The 23768-nt window shown below is 40.3% G+C and overlaps 1 protein-coding gene across 1 annotated transcript; it reads left to right on the top strand.

Moving 5' to 3' along the window:
* The first annotated feature begins 1442 nt into the window (after positions 1 to 1442).
* LOC111958878 (SH3 domain-containing kinase-binding protein 1) lies at positions 1443 to 17810 on the top strand. The gene is made up of 17 exons (XM_023980195.3): positions 1443 to 1557; positions 2681 to 2838; positions 3118 to 3175; positions 3718 to 3827; positions 4817 to 4907; positions 5004 to 5065; positions 5167 to 5212; positions 6321 to 6415; positions 7362 to 7463; positions 8261 to 8312; positions 13395 to 13445; positions 13655 to 13778; positions 14855 to 15020; positions 15916 to 15969; positions 16220 to 16428; positions 16833 to 16896; positions 17114 to 17810. The coding sequence occupies exons 1-17, from the start codon at positions 1554 to 1556 to the stop codon at positions 17150 to 17152; spliced, it is 1485 nt and encodes a 494-aa protein (XP_023835963.1). The 5' UTR covers positions 1443 to 1553; the 3' UTR covers positions 17153 to 17810.
* The last annotated feature ends 5958 nt before the right edge of the window (positions 17811 to 23768 follow it).

Raw genomic sequence — 23768 nt, forward strand, 5'->3', positions numbered from 1 at the left:
AAATTGTTGCAATCCCTATTACTAGCCTGTTCAACCTCTCTTTCGTGTCGTCTGAGATCCCCAAAGATTGGAAAGCTGCCGCAGTCATCCTCCTCTTCAAAGGTGGAGACACTCTAGACCTAAACTGTTATAGACCTATATCCATCCTGACCTGCCTTTCTAAAATCTTCGAAAGACAAGTTAACAAACAGACCACCGACCATTTCGAATCCTGGTCATGGGTGCACCTCAGCCACGCTCAATGTCCTAAACGATATCATAACCGTCATCGATAAAAGGCAGTACTGTGCAGCCGTCTTCATCGACCTGGCCAAGGCTTTCAACTCTGTCAATCACCACATTCTTATCGGCAGACTCAATAGCCTTGGTTTCTCAAATGACTGCCTCGCCTGGTGAAAGAAAGTGAGTGATTCAGTTAATTTGCATGGCAAAGAGGGACTTTGCAATTAATTGCAAATCATCTGATCACCCCTCATAACAATCTGGAGTATATGCAAATTGCCATCATACAAACTGAGGCAGCAAACTTTGTGAAAATTAATATTTGTGTCATTCTCAAAACTTTTGGCCACGACTGTAGCCTACTTTAGACCCGCTAATAGCCTGGCCACCATTCATTCAACATTATGTACTAAACATTTAAATCATGTTGTTGTAGGATGATTGCTGTGACAATATAGGTCAAATGAAGAACCTACATCTGTAAACATGAGGCAGATAATATTTAACGGGAAACCATTCAATGACGTTAAACACTATTAGCAATAGAGAATTGTCACATGTTGCTACCTGGAGTCTTCAACACATTTTCAATACCTTGAGAGAGTAATGTAATTTATTTATTCTTTGCTGCAGCAATGTCCTTTTCATGCACGCCATTACAGATTTGTTCAGGTTTAGTCAAGCATACTCGTTATCTGCAATCTTCAATGTAATCTATTCTATGACTGGATGACAGCTATTCTATGACAGCTATTCTACCCTACGGGGCACACACACACACACACACACACACACACACCACACACCACACACACACACACACACACACACACACACACACAACACAACACCACACCACACACACACACACACACCACACCACACACACACACACACACACACACACACACACACACACACAATTACGTCACACTGATGTATTGTGACTGTCTTGTTCTTTCCCCATACAATGTGTTACAGCTGACAATATGTGGTCATGTTCTTTTTCACCCTTGCCTATCGTCTCTCTCCTTCAATTAGAAACCTGTCCCACCTGTTCTCTCTCTCTCTCTCCTTCTCTTACTCTCTCGCTTGCTCTCTTTGACCCGTGCTCCTCTTGGCTGGTGGCTTGTCATGACTAGCCCGAAGTAGATGTTAATGATTGACTAGAGGGAAGGAGGGCCCTGGCTAGCCATATATAGCTTTGCTTCTTGGGCAATTCACTCACTTTCTTTCAGTTCTCCTCCTGTAGCATATGAGGTGTCTGTCTGCCCTCTGAAGAGGAATTACCTAAAAGTCTAGAAGAGAGAGTAAAGCTTTCCTAAGAAGTCATGGGTAAGTGCGTTGTAACTGTGTTGTCCATTTAGTGGTGTTTACAAGGGTTTGGGGAATGTTTACAATGTCTGTCAATTAGTTACATTCAGGGCAATTGATAAGAACTCTAGCTTCGAAAATGTGTGGTCATTTTGTAATCCCAAATAATATTTGCGATTGGAGGTGATTTTAGTATACCAGATATGTAGGCCTGTTCATGTTTGTAGATTATACACCCTCTTTGTCAGAAAACAGATAACAGAGATAATGATCTTGCTTCTTTATTATCCAGAAAACAAAGAGGTAGTACGCCTCTGGGTGTCCACTATACTTTTGTATTTGGTGTTGCAGGGTTTCTTCATAGCTAACATTGACATAAATGCCTAAAGCCAGGTAAACAGGTTAGCACTAGTACTAGCAGTGGGTAAGGTCCATTTTTCATTATTTTCTTACTTGCAGGTTGGTTGTAGGCAATGGGTGTGTGTGGTACTGACATTTTGTTTTGTATAGTCCTTGCCTAAAAACTACTTGAACAGAAACTTTTTCACTATGCCAGGGCAAATTCCAAACTGTAATGTTTGGTATCCATTTTGCTGCCCAGGTACTGTACTGTAACCTTGCTTTACATACGTGTTGTTCAAGCACAAATATGCTACAGGAGACTGGTTTGGTTTACAAAGGCCTTGGTGTTTATTCAGAAAAAGTCAAGCTGAAATCTTTTAACAACATACCAATAGCTTTTTTTTTGCCTATGATTTACTGCACGTTTCAAACACAATGATCTTGATGTTACCCTTCTCACACTATGCAGCCAAGCTGAGTCAAACAAGCTGGTTATTTACCCACCATAGTTGCCCAAAACATGCTAGAGAGAACAATGTGCAAGACCATATCCATGCCAGCACTGAACGGTATGGATCAGCACAATAGTGTGAAAAGTGTCCACGTTATCTCTCTTCCCCTCCCCATGTTTTTGAGTTACTAGACTATGGTGTTAACCATCTAGATGTTGGGCCACGTTACTTGTTAAATGACTCGAAATAACTGCAGTTCCTCAAGCAATATTGTTAGGTCTGTTTGAAAAGAGAACGAAACTTGCGACACCATATTCTCTTCCCCCTCCTCCTCCATTTGCGTGTCTCAGAGGTGCTGGTGCTGATAGACTTTGAGGGCATGATGGGAGATGAGATGACGGTGCAGGTGGGAGACGTGGTGACGAGCGTCACCAAGCCCAGTGAGGAGGGCTGGCTGGAGGGCGATCTGAGGGGCAAGAGGGGCATCTTCCCCGCTAACTTCGTCAAGGTACAGTATGTCCATCAAGAGTTTGCCKTCAGTCCCAGGATTAGGATTAATACCATCTCACTTCAGTCAACGAAGGAAGTCAAATTAAATTATATTCTGTCAAGGAACTGAAATTCCATTATTTCAGTTTACTTCCTTCCTTGACTGATTTGAAATCAATTTGACCCCGACTCTAATCAGCCTATTGTTCGTGCATTTATTCATGTCCAATCCATTGTCTAATACTTGACTCATTCGCTTTTTCCTTGTATGTGTTTGTATATTTTATTTCCCACACAGGAGGTGCCAGTGTATTTGATAGGTGACAGCAAGAGGGAACCAAGAAGCCTACGGAAATGTATGTGTCACTCTCCAATGTCTTTAAACCTCCACTACCATAACACTCTGCTTATTGTGTTTCCCATAACGTGATCTGTAGCAAAAACTATATCCAGATATGTTTCCCAGTCTGTCAAACATGAACCCTGTTTTGTACTGAAATATGGAAGTGTTTTGGTTCGTGCTCATCAAGATACACACACGTTGTCAGCAAGACAGGCTAAAACAAGTAATTAAAGGCCTTGTGTAGATATACAGCCTTGCCTGCTAGCACCAAGCTTAATTATAATGTACAAAGAAGGAACAGATAAAAACCATAGTCTACTGTTACAGCACAATCCCTCTGAGGGATTCAATTAGTTACAACACAAAGAAGCTTCGATTTTTCTAGTCATGCTCCGAGTCTGGAGTCTATAAGTTATCATATTGAGACTTCTGTATTTGTTTACTTCTGAAGTTCTCTACTGAATTTCTATTCATCATTAGTTTTAACTATCATTTTACAATAATAAGAGCAGTCTTGACTAATTTTGTGGCTGGTACAATGCTTTGTTCATGCAGCAAGGATGATTAAACAAACAAGGAAGTGTGAGGTGGCCTTTGCCTACAGTCCCTTGAATGAGGATGAGCTGGAGCTGGTTGTCGGGGAGACCATTGAGATCCTCAGAGAGGTAAAGTGCTGCTTTTATCATTACTGACACTAGATTATCAATAGATGGGAAAACACTTGCAAACATACTAGAGAAGGAATCTCAAACAAATATCCCACAAGACAATTTAACGAGGCCCTAGACCCAAATTAGTTTGAGACCCCTGCTATAGRGTATCAGTGTAAATTAGTTGTAGGTTCTTGGAGGGAACATTAGCTGCTCTATTTAGAAGGATATGTTTATGTTTTTACTTCATAATTGGAGTGTCATATCATATCTACTTTCTTTGTATCATCTCTCTAATGGCAAATGCATGAGCATGAGGGAGCAACCACAAATCATTTATCTTGTTTGCCTAGCTAGATATGATACTAAAATATCACCCCTCCAAAAGCTCAGAAAACCAAATTGTCGCACAGACATTTCAGCAATGCATATTCGTTGTGATATTTCCCCAAGATTATGCTGAGAAATCACATTTCTCGCACACATTCCAACTTCACTTTGAGGTGTGTACAGATGTAGGATCTTAATTTGAGCCAGTTTGCTACAGCAGGAAAAGAATCCTGCAACAGTAACAGGAAATTATAGATGTTATGTGGATCACAGGAGGTGGGTGGCACCTTAATTGGGGAGCACGGGCTCGTGGTAATGGTTTCACCGTTCCAGACATTATTATGAGCCGTCCTCCCCTCATATAGCCTCCACTGATGTGGATTATAATTAATGGACATTTCATAGGGGAATTTACAAACTTCAGAAACCTTTTTAAACCTCAAATACACTCAGAGTTTTTCATTTCCTGGAAACAGGAAAGTTCTCCTGCAACAGGATGATCAAATGAAGAGCCTACATCTGTAGACATTATGCTGACCAAACCTGTTTTGAGAATTCCAATGCATGTGGATGATTGGTGAAATATGCTCTGCTACACTGTACTATTCTTAMATTTCTGTTTCTCTTTCTTTTTACTTCTCTCTCTTTTACCTCTCTCTTTTAACACCTGACAGATTGAAGATGGGTGGTGGATGGGAATGAAAAGTGGTAAAGTGGGAGCGTTTCCATCAAACTTCACCAAAGAGATATTTGTCTCTCCAAAAGGTGGGTTGGGCACATTTTTCACATGGCCTTTTTTTGTTCTGAGAGTGGACTTGAATCAAYATATCCTTATAGAACTTCCTTCACAATCATTTTCAGATGTTAAGCATAACGAGAGCAAAACCAGACCCAAACTCTCAGATACAATGTTCAGTAAAGAGGTATGGAATGCTGGATAAATCAAAATACAATACATATGGGACTTATTCTCTCCTGAAAAACTAGTTGTGAGRTGCCATAATACATTTGTCTTTTTGTTAAGACAAAGCTACCTCAGAGGACGAGTGTGAGGAACAAAACAAAAAATGGTAAGTTTCTATAGTTCTAATTCCTACTTTATGTAGCTCGTATAAATGAGCGGACTGCATTTTGAAATACATTTTAAATTGTAAAATAAAAGGCCCATCCTTGTACCGCTCATCAAATTCATCCTCCTTGTGGGAGATACTTTTTGATACATTGAATGAAACTGCAAAGCAATGTCTCCACTGAATATAGACATGTTCTGATGTACTACAACAACAGTGAGACCTCTGCTTGTGACAAGTGTTCTATTTTTGGACCAAACTACCACTTAGGCAGGTGTCMACAAAGAACAGACAGCCACATCATTRGCATGTGACAGTCAGTAATTCCCGCAGTTTACCCAATAGGCTATGTGGGTGTGGGCCCACAGAAACTCTGACAGTAACYCTGGCTTGGTGTCACAGTTTAATGTGGTAAGAGATGAATGGTTCAAATAGGTTCCTGTCAATGCTTCACAGTTCATATCCTTCTCAGAAAAAATATATGGATGTATGGACTGATATTCTTCCTTGTCRATTKGTTAGTCATGATCAGTGGTGTAAAGTACTTCAGTAAAAATACTTTAAAATACTACTTAARTAGTTTTTKKGGGTATCTGTACTTTACTATTTATATTTTGGACAACTTTTACTTTTACTTCACTGCATTCCTAAAGAAAATAATGTACTTTTTACTCCATACATWTTTCCTGACWCCCAAAAGTACTCGTTACATGTTGAGTGCTCAGTAGGACAGGAAAATGGTCCAATTCACACACTTATCAAGAGAACAAGTRGTCATCCCTACTGCCTCTGATCTGGCAAACTCACTAAACACAAATGCATTGTTTGTAAATGATGTCTGTTGGAGTGTACCCTGGCTATCCGTACATTTTAAAAACAAGACAAATTACTTATACTTTTACTTTTGATACTAAAGTATATTTAGAACCAAATACTTTTAGACTTTTACTCAAGCAGTATTTTACATGGTGACTTTCACATTTACTTGAGTAACTTTCTTTTTAGGTATCCATACTTTTACAACATAATTTTAAAACCAAACTATTCCAGCCATGCATTGCTTAGGTTCTCTTTATAACACTCCMTTCTCTCTTTTATGYCTACTCAGTGAAAGAATGTTGTCAAGTCATGTTCGACTAYGCAGCCTTGACCGAGGACGAGTTGAATCTAAAGAAGGGAGACATTGTTACARTCATCACCAAGGTTTGGGTCTTTGTACTAATGTTGTCGTCCGTGTTCCCCCAATACAATATACTGTACCTTCATGACTTTATGCCTTTTGGGGCCAAAATCAAGAATATAATGCTCCAATTTTGGACTAGAATAAACMTGGTTATACAATTTCATCAATATTTTATCTCCTCTTCAACCAGACAAACCTGTTATGTGACTTGTGAGCAATTCCGTGAAAATATGTGCCACAATACATTCTACATCTGTCTCTTATACACATCTAGATGTGTATAAGAGACAGGTCCATATGTGTTATTTCATAGTTTTGATGTCGTCACTATTATTCTACATTGTAGAAAATAGTAAAAATAAAGAAAAACCCTTGAATGAGTAGGTGTGTCCAAACTTTTGACTGGCACYGTTTATATAAAAGAGAGAATYGTGCCGTCTGGTTTGCTTAAAATAAGGAATTTGATGTCTAGCATTTACTTTAACTTTTAACTTTTACTCAAATATGACAATTGAATACTTTTTCCACCACTGTACTTAAGTCATATTCAAAACCAGATACTTTTAGACTTTTACTCAAGTAGTATTTTACTGGAGTCATTTTCTATTAAGGTATTTTTTACTTCCACTCATGTATGACAATTTAGTACGTTTTCCACCACCTTTTACTCAAGTAGTATTTTACTGGGTGACCTTTACTTTTACTTGAGTCATTTTCTATTAAGGTATCTTTACTTTTACTCAAGTATGATATTTGAGTACTTTTTTCCACCACTGCCAGGAAAAGGGAGGTTTATGATAACTTTGAAGATCAAATAATAGTGTCCACTGTGAGCAATGACCATGCTTCCCCTGACCCTCTGTTAACCTCTCAGATGTTCAGATTACTTGTCCTCGTGGACATTGTCGTTTTATCAACTATGTGTAGTTCTTTGAGTTGCTCTTTACACAATCTCTTCTTCTGAAGGAAACAGAGGACGAGGGCTGGTGGGAGGGAGAGCTGAACGGACGCAGAGGTTTTTTCCCCGACAACTTCGTCATGGTGATACCGACRATAGACGGTCTCCAAGTGAGTTAGAGCAGGGAATGAGGGAAACATTCCCAGGAATAGTCTCGCTGTAGCCCTGTGAATGGGAATTTCCACCACACATTCCAGGGAGGTTTAGCCATTACATTACACTGACCTAAGCAGCTATGACACCAACCAGCAATAAACATGAGCTTTTTATTAGACYGCAACAGGTCAATAAAAACAAAGCCCTTTATCTACAGTTGGCTAACATAAAAATACATTCTCAGTCAAGTTTTTCTTATTTTCTATATAACCTTTGTTTAACTAATCAAATCAAATTTTATTTGTCAAATACACATGGTTAGCAGATGTTAATGCGAGTGTAGCGAAATGCTAACTAGGCAAGTCAGTTAAGAACAAATTCGTATTTACAATGACAGCCTAAGAACAATGGGTTAACTGCCTTGTTCAGGGGCAGAATAACAGATTTTGACCTTGTCAGCTCAGGGATCACGATCTAACAACCTTTCGGTTACTGGCCCAATGCTCTAACCACTAGGCTACCTGCCAAMCTTTACTTAACTAACTTATAAAGGTTTCTGACTCAAAGATCTCTTCAACATCCGCAGTTTAGGAGTCAATGACTTTAAATTTCCGTCTGTGGAAAGAGTGTGTTAGTTTATTTTGAATTGTATTCATTTTATATATAAAAAATATWWAAWAAAACAGTAAAAGACAATACGAATGGCCGCTCGCATCAATGGGTGCTCTAATCAGTGGGTGTGTGTTGCTGCAAATAGGCAGCAAAGAGAGACTGATCCAACCTGTTGTGTTTTCCATTGCTTTTCCTCCAGTCTGGGAGCACCAGCCAACCACCTGCGCGCGGTGGCACGGAAAGACGCTCAGGTAAAGACAGCAACTTCCTGTTTTAACAGCGAGACCAGTGCAACGGCATATACTGTTACACCAGTTAGTCCATGACACCAATATGACAGTACAGAATGTCTTGTGATTTAGATGCTGACGATGGAGCTTATGAGGTGTAACATAATAACTGGTGCAACAAAATATACTGTGACACCCATAGAGATCCTATTAAATGACTATTCTAATTAKTATTAGTGTGTTAGTATTTTAATTCCTAATTCTATGGTGACACCAATCTGTGGCACACCAATATGAACACCAATATGACAACATAGATTGCCTTGTGATTTTGAGATGCTAATGGGAGCTGAATTAGAGAATTCTCACACAAGGAAATGGCTATGGTTGCTACTGTGTACATCTGCGGTGGTGCTTGTTCAGTCTGGCACGGTGTTCAGGTTTTAGGGTGTGTGAGGTTGTTGTTTTAGCAGCTGAATATGAGATTTTGTGTGGTCCAAATGGCTTCCTGAATATTTCAAGATCACGGTCTTTGCATTTTACAAATACTGTTCTTGTAGATGGAAAACTGACATTAACATAGGCATGTCACAAAAAATGTAATACTCAGGTTGAGGGAGTGTGGCGACCCTAAGGGTCAAATTAGCTTTTAAAATTGAGTGACAACGGCACATCCACTCTGTCTGTCTGTCTGTCAGCTGTCTGTAACCGAACTACAATGAGGTTTTTATTAGCAAACCAGGCCACAGACACACTCACATTTCCTCAGTCCAGGCTACATAGGCAAATCTTATGTAAGTGAAACCCCCCCCCCCCCTAAAGACCAATTTAACGCAGGAAAGCCCCAGAATACTCAGCGATTTCGGCGTCAAATTCACACAACCACAGCTATATTAACGGATGTCACTGGTAACAGGTTAGATACTTCAACAATCTAAAATGTGGTTTGTATGATGTAAATGGAAGCTCCCGATCGTCCCTATTTCGGATGCTAGTTTTTTTATTGCCTCTCAATTATCTATAGCTATGCATCATTCAATGAAGTTGGGTAGCATAAATGATTGTTCATTGTTGAAGTTTCAAAGCTGTTTCAATTTGACCTCTCTTGACCTGCTATCTATGTGGTATATCTCGAAGACACAGTTCCCTTTTGAGTTTTTAATGACTGTATGTTGTTCAATAAAGGAATAGACCCACTGGGCACACCACGTCATTTCAATGTGGATAATAAGTTGTCAATGCCGTTCAAAATTCTGAACCGATTATTACAGCAATTGTGAAGCTCTCCACAGACCTGCGACAACCTATGCGTGCTATCTTGAACATATGATTACATAAGAAGACATGTATAGTTACAGTAACCTCACAGCGGCCATGGATGTGTTAATCATTTTAAGGATGAATGCTACATTAGTTTGTAAGATAGACTTTTACTGTATTACAAAGGTCATTTTGCATTATGCTGGGTTGATATATAAAAGAGAGAATCGTGCCGTCTGGTTTGCTTAAAATATGTAATTTGATGTCTAGCATTTACTTTTGTTTTYACTTTTACTCAAATATGACAATTGAATACTTTTTCCACCACTGTACTTAAGTTATATTCAAAACCAGATACTTTTAGACTTTTACTCAAGTAGTATTTTACTGGAGTCATTTTCTATTAAGGTATTTTTACTTCCACGCATGTATGACAATTTAGTACGTTTTCCACCACTGCATTGTAGAATAATAGTGGAGACATCAAAACTATGAAATAACACATATGGAATCATGTAGTAACCCAAAAAGTGTTAAACAAATCAAAATATATTTTATATTTGAGATTCTTCAAAGTAGCCACCCTTTGCCTTGATGACAGCTTTGCACACTCTTGGCATGACTAGCTTAATGAGGTAGTCACTTGGAATGCTTTTCAATTAACAGGTGTGCCTTGTTAATAAAAGATCATTTCGGGAATTTCTTTCCTTCTTAATGCGTTTGAGCCAATCAGTTGTTTTGTGACAAGGTAGGGGTGGTATACAGAAGTTAGCCCTATTCGGTAAAAGACCAAGTCCATATTATGGCAAGAACAGCTCAAATAAGCAAAAAGAAACGACAGTCCATCATTACTTTAAGACATGGCGGTCAGTCAATCCATAACATTTYAAGAACTTTGAACATTTCTTCAAGTGCAGTCGCAAAAACCATCAAGTGCAATGATGAAACTGGCTCTCATGAGGAAAGGAAAGGAAGGTCCAGAGTTACCTCTGCTGCAGAGGGTATGTTGATTAGAGTTATCAGCCTCAGATTGCAGCCCCAAAAATGCTTCACAGAGTTCAAGTAACAGACACATCTCAACATCAACTGTTCAGAGGCGAAGGTGTGAATCAGGCCTTCATGGTGGAATTGCTGCAAAGAATCCAATACTAAAGGACACCAATAATAAGAAGAGACTTGCTTGGGCCAAGAAACACGAGCAATGGACATTAGACCGGTGGAAATCTGTCCTTTGGTCTGATGAGTCAAAATTTGCGATTTTTGGTTTCAACCGCCGTGTCTTTGTGAGACGCAGAGTAGGTGAACGAATGATCTCTGCATGTGTGGTTCCCACCGTGAAGCATGGAGGAGGAGGTGGATGGTGTGGGGGTGCTTTGCTGGTGACACTGTCTGTGATTTATTTAGAATTCAAGGCTCACTTAACCAGCATGTCTACCACAGCATTCTGCAGCGATACGCCATCCCATCTGGTTTGCACTTAGTGGGGCTATCATTTGTTTTGCAACGGGACAGTGACCCAACACACACCTCCAGGCTGTGTATGGGCTATTTGACCAAGAAGGAGAGTGATGGAGTGCTGCATCAGATGACCTGGCCTCCACAATCACCCGACCTCAACCAAATTGAGATGGTTTGGGATGAGTTGGACCGCAGAGTGAAGGAAAAGCAGTGAACAAGTGCTCAGAATATGTGGGAACTCCTTCAAGACTGTTAGAAAAGCATTCCTCATGAAGCTGGTTGAGAGAATGCCAAGAGTGTGCAAAGCTGTCATCAAGGCAAAGGGTGGCTACTTCGAAGAATCTCAAATCTAAAATATATTTTTGGGATACTACATGATTGCATGTGTGTTATTTCATAGTTTTGATGTCTTCAGTATTATTATACAATGTAGAAAATAGTCCAAATAAAGAAAAACCCTTGAATGAGAAGGAGTGTCCAAACTTTTGACTGGTACTGTAAGCAGAGCTTCGTTAAAACCCTGGACGGGAGACCAAGGTATAAATAAGTTATCCAGTAGGAGGTGCTGCCTAGCCTAATGATCTGACATTGTTTAAAAGTTACAAATTGAACTTATTTTATGTTGAGATTTGGTGATAACATAATCCTGTGGTTGTAACTTCACCCTCAGAACAACAGTTGACGTGGATTACTTTTTTCAAATCCAATGTCGTTTCCATGTAGATTCCGTCTCACAATACGCTGACAAATGACATTGAAATAACATTGATTCAACCAGTTTGTTCCCAGTGGGGAGGGATAGACAGCATGTGACACATGTTTTGCCTTAAACAGTGAAGAGGATGTGAGAGTCCAATCTTGAGACTGTCAGTGCCACACATAGCAGGATGTGGTTCACAGGCAGGTTTTCTCTGAGGGCACCAGATCTTGTTTCAAACACACACTTCTGCTGAAGGTGCAACTTTTGTTTAAGACGCTACCTGTTAGTTAGCTGTTAGGCTGGATGTTTCTTCCCAGCTTTAAATATATAAAGCCTTTCTAATTGAATACGAAGGGTACACAACATTAAGATGCAATATTTCAATCACATCATTTCTTTTTAATGATACAATCAGTGCACAAATACTCAAAGAAAGCTTGTTATTGCCACATGACCCCCTTGACTGACATTTTGAGGCACTCGCTCTCGCTGAACATTCACAAACGTTCATATCTTGCTGTTTGAGTTCAAACATTAAGAGGCCTAACAGTCATTTGGAGATAATATCATCCCAACTCCAAACAATCTCAGCCAGAGTCAAGCCTCTGCACTTTGAGTCCCTGCACCCCACCCCATCGCTCCCACTACTCCATTGGCGTCTAGTGTCACTGGGGGGTTGCAGCTATGTCACAGGAAGTCCCACACCATGATGGAGAGGGGGATGTAATACAGTACGTCACATGACCTGGCTGAGATGCCTTGGAGGAAGCCAGAGGGTGGGGGACCGTAGAGAGCTCTGTCTGTCACAGTAGCTTTCCACAAGCGGCCCAAGCAGCAACTCTGCAACAACTCTAGTGCTTCACATTGGTGGAAGGGCCTGGTCAGGGAGTTTTACATGTGCTTTGAACTGAGAAGGTAGGCTCTGTTCTCATTGATTTGCTATTGGTACTCTTAGTCTGTGGAATTCATCATCACCAGTCACTTTTGGTGGTTTATTGTCTTACATGTCAGCATGACACTCGGCATGTTCTTCCTCTGTATCTTGAGAGCTGTGCTAAAAGCTAGAACGCAGATTCATGTTGTTATTGACTTAGCTGTTTTGTGGTCAGTTCCCTTCACTGCACTCTCGTTGATAATTTCTTGTTTTTATTAAACACTATAATTGCTCGGTTAACTCTTAATGGTAATTGAGAGGCAGAATATTGTGCTTTGTCAAAAGACACTCCCATAAGTCTATTATACATGCTGTAGCTGTTCACACTTGAGGGATCTCCTTTGTGATAAATAAGTTATTTCCACCCCCAAGCCAAGGCCTTCTCAAGGGAGACTCTTGGGAACAGTAACTACAGTATTTTGGATTCTGTAGGATTCTATTGGMCACAGCTGTGACCTAGCCTGCTCCTATGACATGCAGCATCTTGGCTTCCCATGCCACTATACTGGTTGGAATTTCTTCAAACTCAAATGGAAGAAAATGAACAACGTTTCTGCGCTACATTAATATTAATTTGCATTTGAATGAAATTATGCTAAATTCATTTTTGCAGAGAATGATTAGGTCTGGGTCTTGATGCTGTTGTACACTCACCGTTCTCATAGCAAAGAGAACAACACACCAGTAGCAAGATAGATAGCTGTGGCCGTGTATAATGTGGTGGGTATTTTGTGCTCTAATGTTCTTCTAGTCAAAGCAGAGGGTTCAGCGATGGAGAAGAGCAGCCCCGCAAAAGCAAAAGGTAAGATACAGCATGTTGATCCTGTTCAATTAAAGTACAGTTTTACTGTATCTGCAGTCTCATTTAACCAGATGTTGTATTACATTATACTTCAAAAAACAGAGGAGATGACGCTTCACAATTGCAACAAGGTGTGTGTTGTTAATAAGTTCTTACGAGTACAGTTTGCTTACTAGCAGCAATGCTTAAATGTGCACATGTGCATACAGATGAGAAACCAGAGACTAAAGACCTGAGGAGCAACCCCCCAACCAAAGTCAAGCTCCCTGCTCCAAGTAGACCTGCACTACCACCTCCAGTGAAGCACAAGCCTCAGAAGTTCGGTTGTAGCAAGTGAGTGACTCTAGAACATCAATTTTTTTCTCTCAGTCAACACCAACCATTTAGGTAGAGTACGGAGGTATAGTAGTGCCAACATAAATGCAATCTTAATCCAATGTTGACACTAATATCACTCCATAATATCAAGTATGAACGTTAATAGTGAGACTTGTAAWATAAGGATTTCTTCATGAAGCATCGCTTTCAGACTTGGTTACTGATCAGAATGGACAAATAGCGCACTCGTATGGAAGCCTTAGTAGTTATATATTTGCAAAAGCCAATAATAAGAAAGCAAAAGGTCTCTGTCAAGACAGGAACTGTTTGTTCTCTTTAAACTGGCAAGGAAGGAGAGTGTGGAGGAGAGTTTTGATCGGTGCCTAGGTTACTATAGCACATAGTCTACATGTCTTAACGCCGAATGCCAGGATTCCCAAACCTTGAGCGGTGCACTGGAAACTCTGGGATGAGTCAGTGTGGGCCTAAACAGACGAGAGCAGCCCATTTCCTTCTTCCTGAACAAACACRCATGCACTCACACACAAACACACGACTGGGAAAACAAAAAGGCCGTCTTTACCGAGGGGAAATTGACGAATAAAAAGACTTTCGGATTGTTCTTTCTAAATAAACTGTCACATGTTGTAGGCAATGCAATGACAGTGTGGCCTTGGCTAAAAGCATATTGCTTATTTGTACAATTAATGTGAGATTATACATGCAAATGTCAAACAAGTTTGTATATTAAAAGCTATGGCGTCTTTTTTGTTGTTGTTCTAGTGAGGTTGTGGACGATGAAAGGGGAAGTCTTAATGCTTGGCTAAACATAAACTCACCGAGGTTTCAATATGCAGTGCATCAGCACCTGCCTCTAAGACCCTGCAAGAGGAAACAGGATACCACTTTTTCCGCACTGAACCACAGCAATTTTCATCCACTGATAATCTCAACCGTAGAAAATGAAGCACCTCTTTCAGTTTTCTCTCTCGACATCAGAGCAATTTGGGTCAAGTTAACCTGATGAATCAACCAGTGTAGGCCTGAAAGAATGAATGTTTCATTTCTCTGAAATGATTTTCTCCCATTAGAGACAATGGCGATCTCCCTCCACTTTCCCCAAAATGTACAGAGGAGAGCAACGCGGACCAGTTTGACGGAGTGGAGGTGTCCCCTGAGAAACTGAGTCACCCCACAGCCAACAGAGCCAAACCCCCACAGAGACGACYCCCATCAGCCCTCGTCACCGGTCCACAGGTATGGCAACAATATACCATACTGTATTATTATCAATATTATTATGGTACAGAATGCACCTCTGTACAGTGTACATATTATGACATACTAGGAACAGAAGCGTTTCGCTACACCCACAATGACATTTACTAAATATGTGTATGCGACCAATAAAATTGTATTTGACTTGATTTAGGACAGATCGCATATTAGGACAGTCACACATCCATGGTTAGTGTCGTTTTCATATGTGTGTCCTAACATGGACACCACACACAGTTATGTTTCCTTCTGAAACCACAGGGAGACAATGTGGCTTAATCACATGACACATGACACATCACATGACAGTAGACCCACAACCCCTAGGTTATCATAGCGAGGATGCAAATCCCTGATTTGTCTAGTGTCATGACGCCACCAGTCTATATCTGCCCAAACGTGCACGTTGTACTCCACATCCCCTCTGAAACCACAGGGGGGCAGTGTGGCCCAGCACTCATCATGCCACTCATCATGACATCAGTGACATTATGAACCGACAACCCCAGGTTGACATAGAGATGATGATACATTCTCTGGTTATTCTGATGTCATTTTCTAATGTCACGCCACAAGTACATATCTGCCTAGAGGAATCAYTGTCATCACAGTCATAGGGGCATATCAGTGGAGAATAGTGGCCCTTGTTAGATTTCATTGCTCCAGAGTATCCCTGAAGACTGTTTGTTCGTATGACGTGGCCCATCTGGCCCACTAAGTCTTAACTCACCCGCCCAGAGAGAGAGAGAGAGATGGCCTGTTCATAAGTGGCTTGACAAGTTGCATGCCATAAAGGGTTAGTGAGGCCATGATGTGAGGAATGACTCTTAAAAAGGAATCGTCATTAAGGTCATGGTTGTTGTTCTAACCCTAGGCTCTGAGTGGCAGGGACCAGACAGATGCAGAAAAATCGCCTAAACTGCTGAAGGTTTGCAAAATTGACTTTGATTCCATATACATGAATACTCTATCATCATGTTAGGCCTTGTTGGCAAGTACGTAGAACACAAAATGAACATAACGTCAATGTATCTCTCTCAAAGTATCAATTAGCCACAAAGTAACAACTGACTTTAAATAAAATTACTGAGATTGAATAGATTTCATTCAAAAGTCTTTGAATCCTGGACCTGTCAACCCTTGACAAAACATTGAGATACCTTGCCTAAACATTGCAGGTTGCAGAAAGTCATTCACCACCATCCAAGCCTGAACATCCTCCCAAGAATCCGGTAGGCTCTGGTAATCCGGTAATCTCCAGGCTAGCGCTACCCAAGGCTATAGTGGAGGCCAGAGCAGCCCAGGAGGAGAAGCCTTGYCTGGACAGCCTACAAGCTGAGGTCAGGGAGCTGAAGATTGCTCTGGAGCTGCTGCAAAACAGACACGAGTAAGTAGTATTACCCATTTATTCAGACTTCCAGATAACCAGGGGAAAAACTTGAGGAATCAGGTACATTAACCCATTTGTTCAGTTGTTCCACCAAGCTATTTTCAACTATTTTCAACTATGATAAAAGGCAGAATCTACCGCACACTTAAAAACGATTAGGGAAGGTGCTGGAGACAAAATGTAAAACTGGAAAGACAGGAAAAAGTCCCTGCACACTTCCAGTCAGATTCTCCTAGCCTGGTTAAACCAGACTGAATGCTGGGCTCACCATTGTTGAAACACTTCAGTATGGGTTAACCAGGGTACATCTCTCCTGCCAAAAATGTAAACCATTCCTTAATTTTCCGACTCTTCTTTGACATCTATTGATATATATATATATATTTGTTATTTCCTTCTAGACAAGACATACAGGAACTGAAAGAGGAACTGAGAGACGAGAGAAACAAACGTGTGGCTCTGCAGGTATGTGGAATATTTACAGTGAGCTCCAAAAGTATTGGGAAAGTGACACATTTTTTGTTGTTTTGGCTCTGTACTCCAGCACTTTGAATTTGAAATGATACCATGACTATGAGATTAAAGTGCAACCTGTCGAATGTCGAGTGGAACATACAATGTTTGGAGCATAACACAAGCTTTTGATTTAACTGAATATTAACACAATGTTTCCCCTGTGCAGGAGGAAGTAGATGGTCTTAGGACTAAACATTCATCCTAACTGACACCATGACCGGGCAGTACATCTACATAAGGCTCTGCTATGTCATTCCCTTGAACACAAACTTGAAAGGAAATTAAAATGTTCCTGACGTTGGAGTGCAAGAGGGGATGGAAACGATGCATGTCTGCTTCCTCTGCAGACAGGCCACATTAAGGCCTGGAATCAATCCGTATCCCTGAAGTATCGTGGAAGTTCTCCTTTATAGCTTGATAAAAAATTTGAAGGCAATGTTTCTGCATTTGTGTTTACGGTAAACACTCCATCGGAAATTACCTTTAAAGGGATACTTTGGGATTTTGGAAAGTCTACTTCCCCGGATTCAGATGAACCCTTGGATRCCATTTTCATGTCTTTGCGTGCAGTTAGAAGGAATTTGCTAACTAGCGTAAGCGCAATTTCTAACTAGCTTTGGTGCAATGACCTGAAGTATCTACTAGCATGCTAGTAGACACCATAGACTTCCAGCCATTGCCCTAACTCTAGTTAGCATTGGCTCGCAAAACTACCTCTAACCTTGAGTTTATCTGACTCTGGGGAAATACACAAAGGTCTTCATTGTCAAAATCCCGAAGTATAACTTCACATTTTAACTTCCGTGATACTTTCGCGATAACGATTGAATCCAGCCCTAGATTGTGGTCAGCCATTTTGTTTGAGGGCATTCTGGACTTGATTGGCAAGAGACCAAGTGAATTGACCAAAATGCTTTGTATACATCGACCAAAATACTTTGTAGCCGGGATTTAACTTAAGGTGGGTTATAGCGTAGTGCACAATACAACTGACAATGTGTCTCTTAAGGGACTTTTCCCCAACGTTTAAATGGTAAATGCTGCACACGTTGGACCTAAATCACGTTTAAAAGTATGTTATAGTGTGGCGTGCATTAACACGTTGCATTGAATCCCGGCCTTTGGGTAGAAAATGCGTTTTATTTTATATTGATGATATTGTATATTCATTGAAAGAACAACATCACCCAACAATACAGAGGACTGGTTTTATACATCGAATGTGGGCCATGTTTCTCAGTGCTTATTTTTCTCTAAAAGCATATTTCTTATTTTTTGGGGTATGTTTGGGAATATTTTGAAGCATAGTGTTTGGGGAACATGAGTCAACTGAACAAACTACTTGTATCTTTTGTGCAAACTGCCATTGTATATAAGAGTAACTATTTTATGTATTTTTTAAAATATTAAATATTACTTGTCCATAATACTCCAGTGATTTAGCAAGCAATATTTTGCAACTATTCTGCAATGCAGCATGTGTCCATTGGGAGGCACTTTTGTTCTACTGTTGTTAATTCAGTGCTGCATTGTGGTTGACTTTCAGTCCACAAAAACAAAACTATATTAGTTAATTCTGTATAAATGTACCCTTTTCTCATTTTTGGATATGTCTTTTAGATTAGATGCTAAAGTGAATCTAATTAAAACCTTGAAAATACAAACACACTGAAATGAAGTGATCCGCAGTGAAGCATGTCGGTATTATACTTTTGCAGCTGGATAAAAGTGCGTCAGTCACACCAGAACATTAACTTATAGCATACTGAAACTGAAAACAAGTTGACTTATCACAAGTAACAAAAAAATWGAGGATGAAGGAAGAAAAACAAGGAGATATTTACTATCGGATATTTGATGAGATTTGATGATCAGTATTTGTTGTTTAGGGCTTTGGCTTCTCTTGAGTGAGCCCAATAGATCTGTTCCCCCCATCTCAGCATTGGCGACATGCTTCTGGCATGGTCCGGGAAGTCTGTGAGCTGGAAAGCACATCTGGAGAGCATCTGGAACACATTACAGAGAGTGGGCTTCTGAAACTGCCATGGGAACAAACTATTTWAAAAAATGGCATTGAATACGCRTGATGGAGCGCATATTCCCTCTCCGGCTAAAACTGCTAGTGTAACGTGAAATAAAYTAAAGTAAATAAATAGGGTTTGTTGGTACGGCAGTATTTTCATAATTTATTTCACATAAGGCCTATTGAAAGTGATCCTTCATCCGTATGAATCTGCAAAGACAACTGAAAACTGTACTTCATAAAACATATTTGATAATCATAACTGTTACAGCACAGGCATTTCCATTAAACACATCCATTGTGCAACTTCATGAAACTCCATAATCATCCAAAGAGAGAATAGACAGCCTTTTCATTAGTCCAGAGCAATCTTTTTTAGAGGGAAACAGTTACTGTAAAAGAGGAGAGATTTGAGAGAAGAGAAATGGTATCGGCGCGAGGCACGGAGCCAGAAATAAGATATGGAGGAGGGTCAAAGGTAAACTAAAATTAGCCTTAATAAAAAAGGGTCTGATACAGACAGAAAGAGAACAGTTTTCCTCGCTTCTGTGAAGAGGAAATTATGGATGAGTAGAGGGCACGAGCTACATAGATAAGCSGGTTAACCTCCAGGAAATGACAACAAAGCCCTTTTTTTAAATGTGTCAATGTGTCCATAAGGAGCCACAAGTCACAAACAGTACATTTGTCACTGACATATCATTCAAAAGACATGGGCCCATTTTGAATGACTTTATCAATCATTCCTTCCTCATATAGGTTCAGAACTTTAGTGAAACAGCACAGTTCAAAATATACAGTTGAAATCTACAATAGTGGATGGAAATGTGAACACACATAACCTAAGATGTTATTATTTCATAGAGGGAGAGAGATCTAGAATTGGCTTCCTATTTCGCAACAAAGCGTCCTTCACTCATGCTGCCAAACATATCCTCGTAAAACTGACCATCCTACCGATCCTCGACTTCAGCGATGTCATTTACAAAATAGCCTCCAACACTCTACTAACAAATTGGATGCAGTCTATCACAGTGCCATCCGTTTTGTCACCAAAGCCCCATACACTACCCACCACTGCGACCTGTACGCTCTCGTTGGCTGGCCCTCACTCATACTCGTCGCCAAACCACTGGCACCAGGTCATCTAAAGTCTCTGCAGGTAAAGCTCCGCCTTAATCTCAGCTCACTGGTCACCATAGCAGCACCCACCCGTAGCATGCGCTCCAGCAGGTATATCTCACTGGTCACCCCCAAAGCCAATTCTTCCTTTGGCCGCCTTTCCTTCCAGTTCTCTGCTGCCAATGACTGGAACAAACTGAAAAAAATCACTAAAGCTGGAGACTCTTACCTCCCTCACTAGCTTTAAGCACCAGCTGTCAAAGCAGCTCACAGATCATTGCACCTGTACATAGCTCATCTGTAAACTAGCCCATCCAATCTACCTCATCCCCATACTGTATTTATTTATTTATCTTGCTCCTTTGCACCCCAGTATATCTACTTGCACATTCATATTCTGCAATTCTACCATTCCAGTGTTTAATTGCTATATTGTAATTACTTCGCCACCATGGCCTATTTATTGCCTTACCTCTCTTATCCTACCTCACTTGCACATGCTGTAATTAGATTTTTCTACTGTATTATTGATTGCATGTTTGTTTATTCCATGTGCCCACTCTGTGTTGTTGTATGTGTCGAACTGCTTTGCTTTAACTTGGCCAGGTCGCAGTTGCAAATGAGAACTTGTTCTCAACTAGCCTATCCTGTTTAAATACAGTGTGGCAAAAAAAGTATTTAGTCAGCCAGCCAAATTGTGCAAGTTCTCCCCACTTAAAAAGATGAGAGAGGGCCTGTAATTTTCACCATAGGTACACTTCAACTATGACAGACAAAATGAGAAAACAAATCCAGAAAAATCACATTGTAGGATTTTTAATGAATTTATTTGCAAATTATGGTGGAAAATAAGTATTTGGTCACCTACAAACAAGCAAGATTTCTGGCTCTCACAGACCTGGTAACTTCTTCTTTAAGAGGCTCCTCTGTCCTCCACTCGTTACCTGTATTAATGGCACCTGTTTGAACTTGTTATCAGTATAAAAGACACCTGTCCCACAACTCAAACAGTCACACTCCAAACTCCACTATGGCAAAGACCAAAGGCTGTCAAAGGACACCAGAAACAAAATTGTAGACCTGCACCAGGCTGGAAGACTGAATCTGCAATAGGTAAGCAGCTTGGTTTGAAGAAATCAACTGTGGAGCATTATTAGGAAATGGAAAGACATACAAGACCACTGATAATCTCCCTCGATCTGGGGCTCCACGCAAGATCTCACCCCGTGTGGTCAAAATGATCACAAGAATGGTGAGCAAAAAATCCCAGAACCACACGGGGGGACCTGGTGAATGACCTGCAGAGAGTGGGACCAAAGTAATCAACGCCTACCATCAAGTAACACACTACGCGCCGGGACTAAATCCTGCAGTGCGCGACGTGTCCCCCTGCTTAAGCCAGAACATATCCAGGCCCGTCTGAAGTTTGCTAGAGAGCCATTGGATGATCCAGAAGAAGATTGGGAGAATGTCATATGGTCAGATGAAACCAAAATATAACTTTTTTTGGTAAAAACTCAACTCGTCGTTGTTTGGAGGACAAAGAATGCTGAGTTGCATCCAAAGAACACCATACCTACTGTGAAGCATGGGGTGGAGACATCATATTTGGGGCTGTTTTTCTGCAAAGGGACCAGGACGACTGATCCGTGTGAAGGAAAGAATGAATGGGGCCATGTATCGTGAGATTTTGAGTGAAAACCTCCTTCCATCAGCAAGGGAAGATGAACGTGGCTGGGTCTTTCAGCATGACAACTGACCCAAACACACCACGGGCAACAAGGAGTGGCTCGTAAGAAGCATTTCAAGGTCCTGGAGTGGCCTAGCCAGTCTCCAGACTCAACCCATAGAAATATCTTTGGAGGGAGTGAAAGTCCGTTTGCCCAGCACAGCCCCAAAACATCATCTGTCTAGAGGAGATCGTGATGGGGATGGGCCAAAATACCCAGCACAATGTGTGAAAACCTTGTGAAGATTACAGAAAACGTTTGACTCTGTCATTGCCAAACAAAGGGTATATACAAAGTATGTAAACTTTTGTTATTGACCAAATACTTATTTTCCACATAATTTGCAAATAAATTCATAAAAATCCTACAATGTGATTTTCTGGATTTTTTTCTCTAATTTTGTCTGTCAAGTTGAAGTGTACTATTGATAAAATTGCAGCCTCTCTCATCTTTTAAGTTGGAGACTTGCACAATTGGTGGCTGACTAATATACTTTTTTGCCCCACTGTAAATGAAATATAAATATATATATAGATAGGATATACACATATTTTTAAAATGTATTTTCCTTAATATTTTTTGCCAACCTACCACCCCTCCCTAATTGGAGTAAACTAATGGACAACAACACTTAGGCTTCTACTTCCAGCTTATGCATACTACTACATTATACATACATTTTACGGACACAATCTATTTCACAATACTTTATATTTTGTTTGTTTTTAGTCCTGTTCTACTTCAACCTCAACCTCTCCCATCTATTTCTGTGTCCATCCAGTGTGTTTTCTGTTTGACATACAGTTGAATTTGGAAGTTTACATACACTTAGGTTGGGTCATTAAAACTCGTTTTTCAACCACTCCACATTTCTTGTTACACTATAGTTTTGGCAAGTCGGTTAGGACATCTACTATATAACCTGAAAGGCCCTCAGCAAGAAAGAAGCCACTGCTCCAAAACCCCATAAAAAAAAAGGTTTGCAACTGAACATGGGGAAAAAGATCGGACTTTTTTGGAGAAATGTCCTCTGGTCTGATGAAACAAAAATAGAACTGTTTGCCATAATGACCATAATTTTGTTTGGAGGAAAAAGGGGATGCTTGCAAGCCAAAGAACACATCCCAACCGTGAAGCACGGGGGTGGCAGCATCATGTTGTGGGGTGCTTTGCTGCAGGAGGGACTGGTGCACTTCACAAAATAGATGGCATCATGAGGGAAGAGGAAAATTATGTGGATATATTGAAGCAACATCTCAAGACATCAGTAGGAAGTTAAAGCTTGGTCACAAATGGGTCTTCCAAATGGACTTAAGGATGGCTTAAGGACAACAAAGTCAAGGTATCGGAGTGGCCATCACAAAGCCCTGACTCAAGCCCATAGAAAATTTGTGGGCAGAACTGAAAAAGCGTGTGCGAGCAAGGACAACAAACCTGACTCAGTTACACCAGCTCTGTCAGGAGGAATGGGCCAAATTCACCAACTTATTGTGGGAAGCTTGTGGAAGGCTACCCGAAACGTTTGACCCAAGTTAAACAATTTAAAGGCAATGCTACCAAATACTAATTGACTGTATGTAAACTTCTGACCCACTGGGAATGTGATGAAAAGAATAAAAGCTGAAATAAATCATTCTCTCTACTATTATTCTGACATTTCAATTCTTAAAATAAAGTGGTGATCCTAACTGACCTAAGACAGGGAATTTTTACTTGTCAGGAATGTGAAAAACTGAGTTTAAATGTATTTGGCTAAGGTGTATGTAAACTTCCGACTTCAACTGTAAACTTTTTGTGTGTTTGGAACATTTCAGGGATCTTTTTTTCTGATCATGAATCATGGGACCAACACACATTACATGTTGATTTATAATTTTTCTTCAGTAAGATGCTGACATGCTAATAACAATGTCTTTTTTTTTATTTTACAATGCATCACTCTATGA

Source organism: Salvelinus sp. IW2-2015, linkage group LG35, assembly GCF_002910315.2.
Source record: "Salvelinus sp. IW2-2015 linkage group LG35, ASM291031v2, whole genome shotgun sequence".
In the NCBI taxonomy this organism is placed as follows: domain Eukaryota; kingdom Metazoa; phylum Chordata; class Actinopteri; order Salmoniformes; family Salmonidae; genus Salvelinus; species Salvelinus sp. IW2-2015.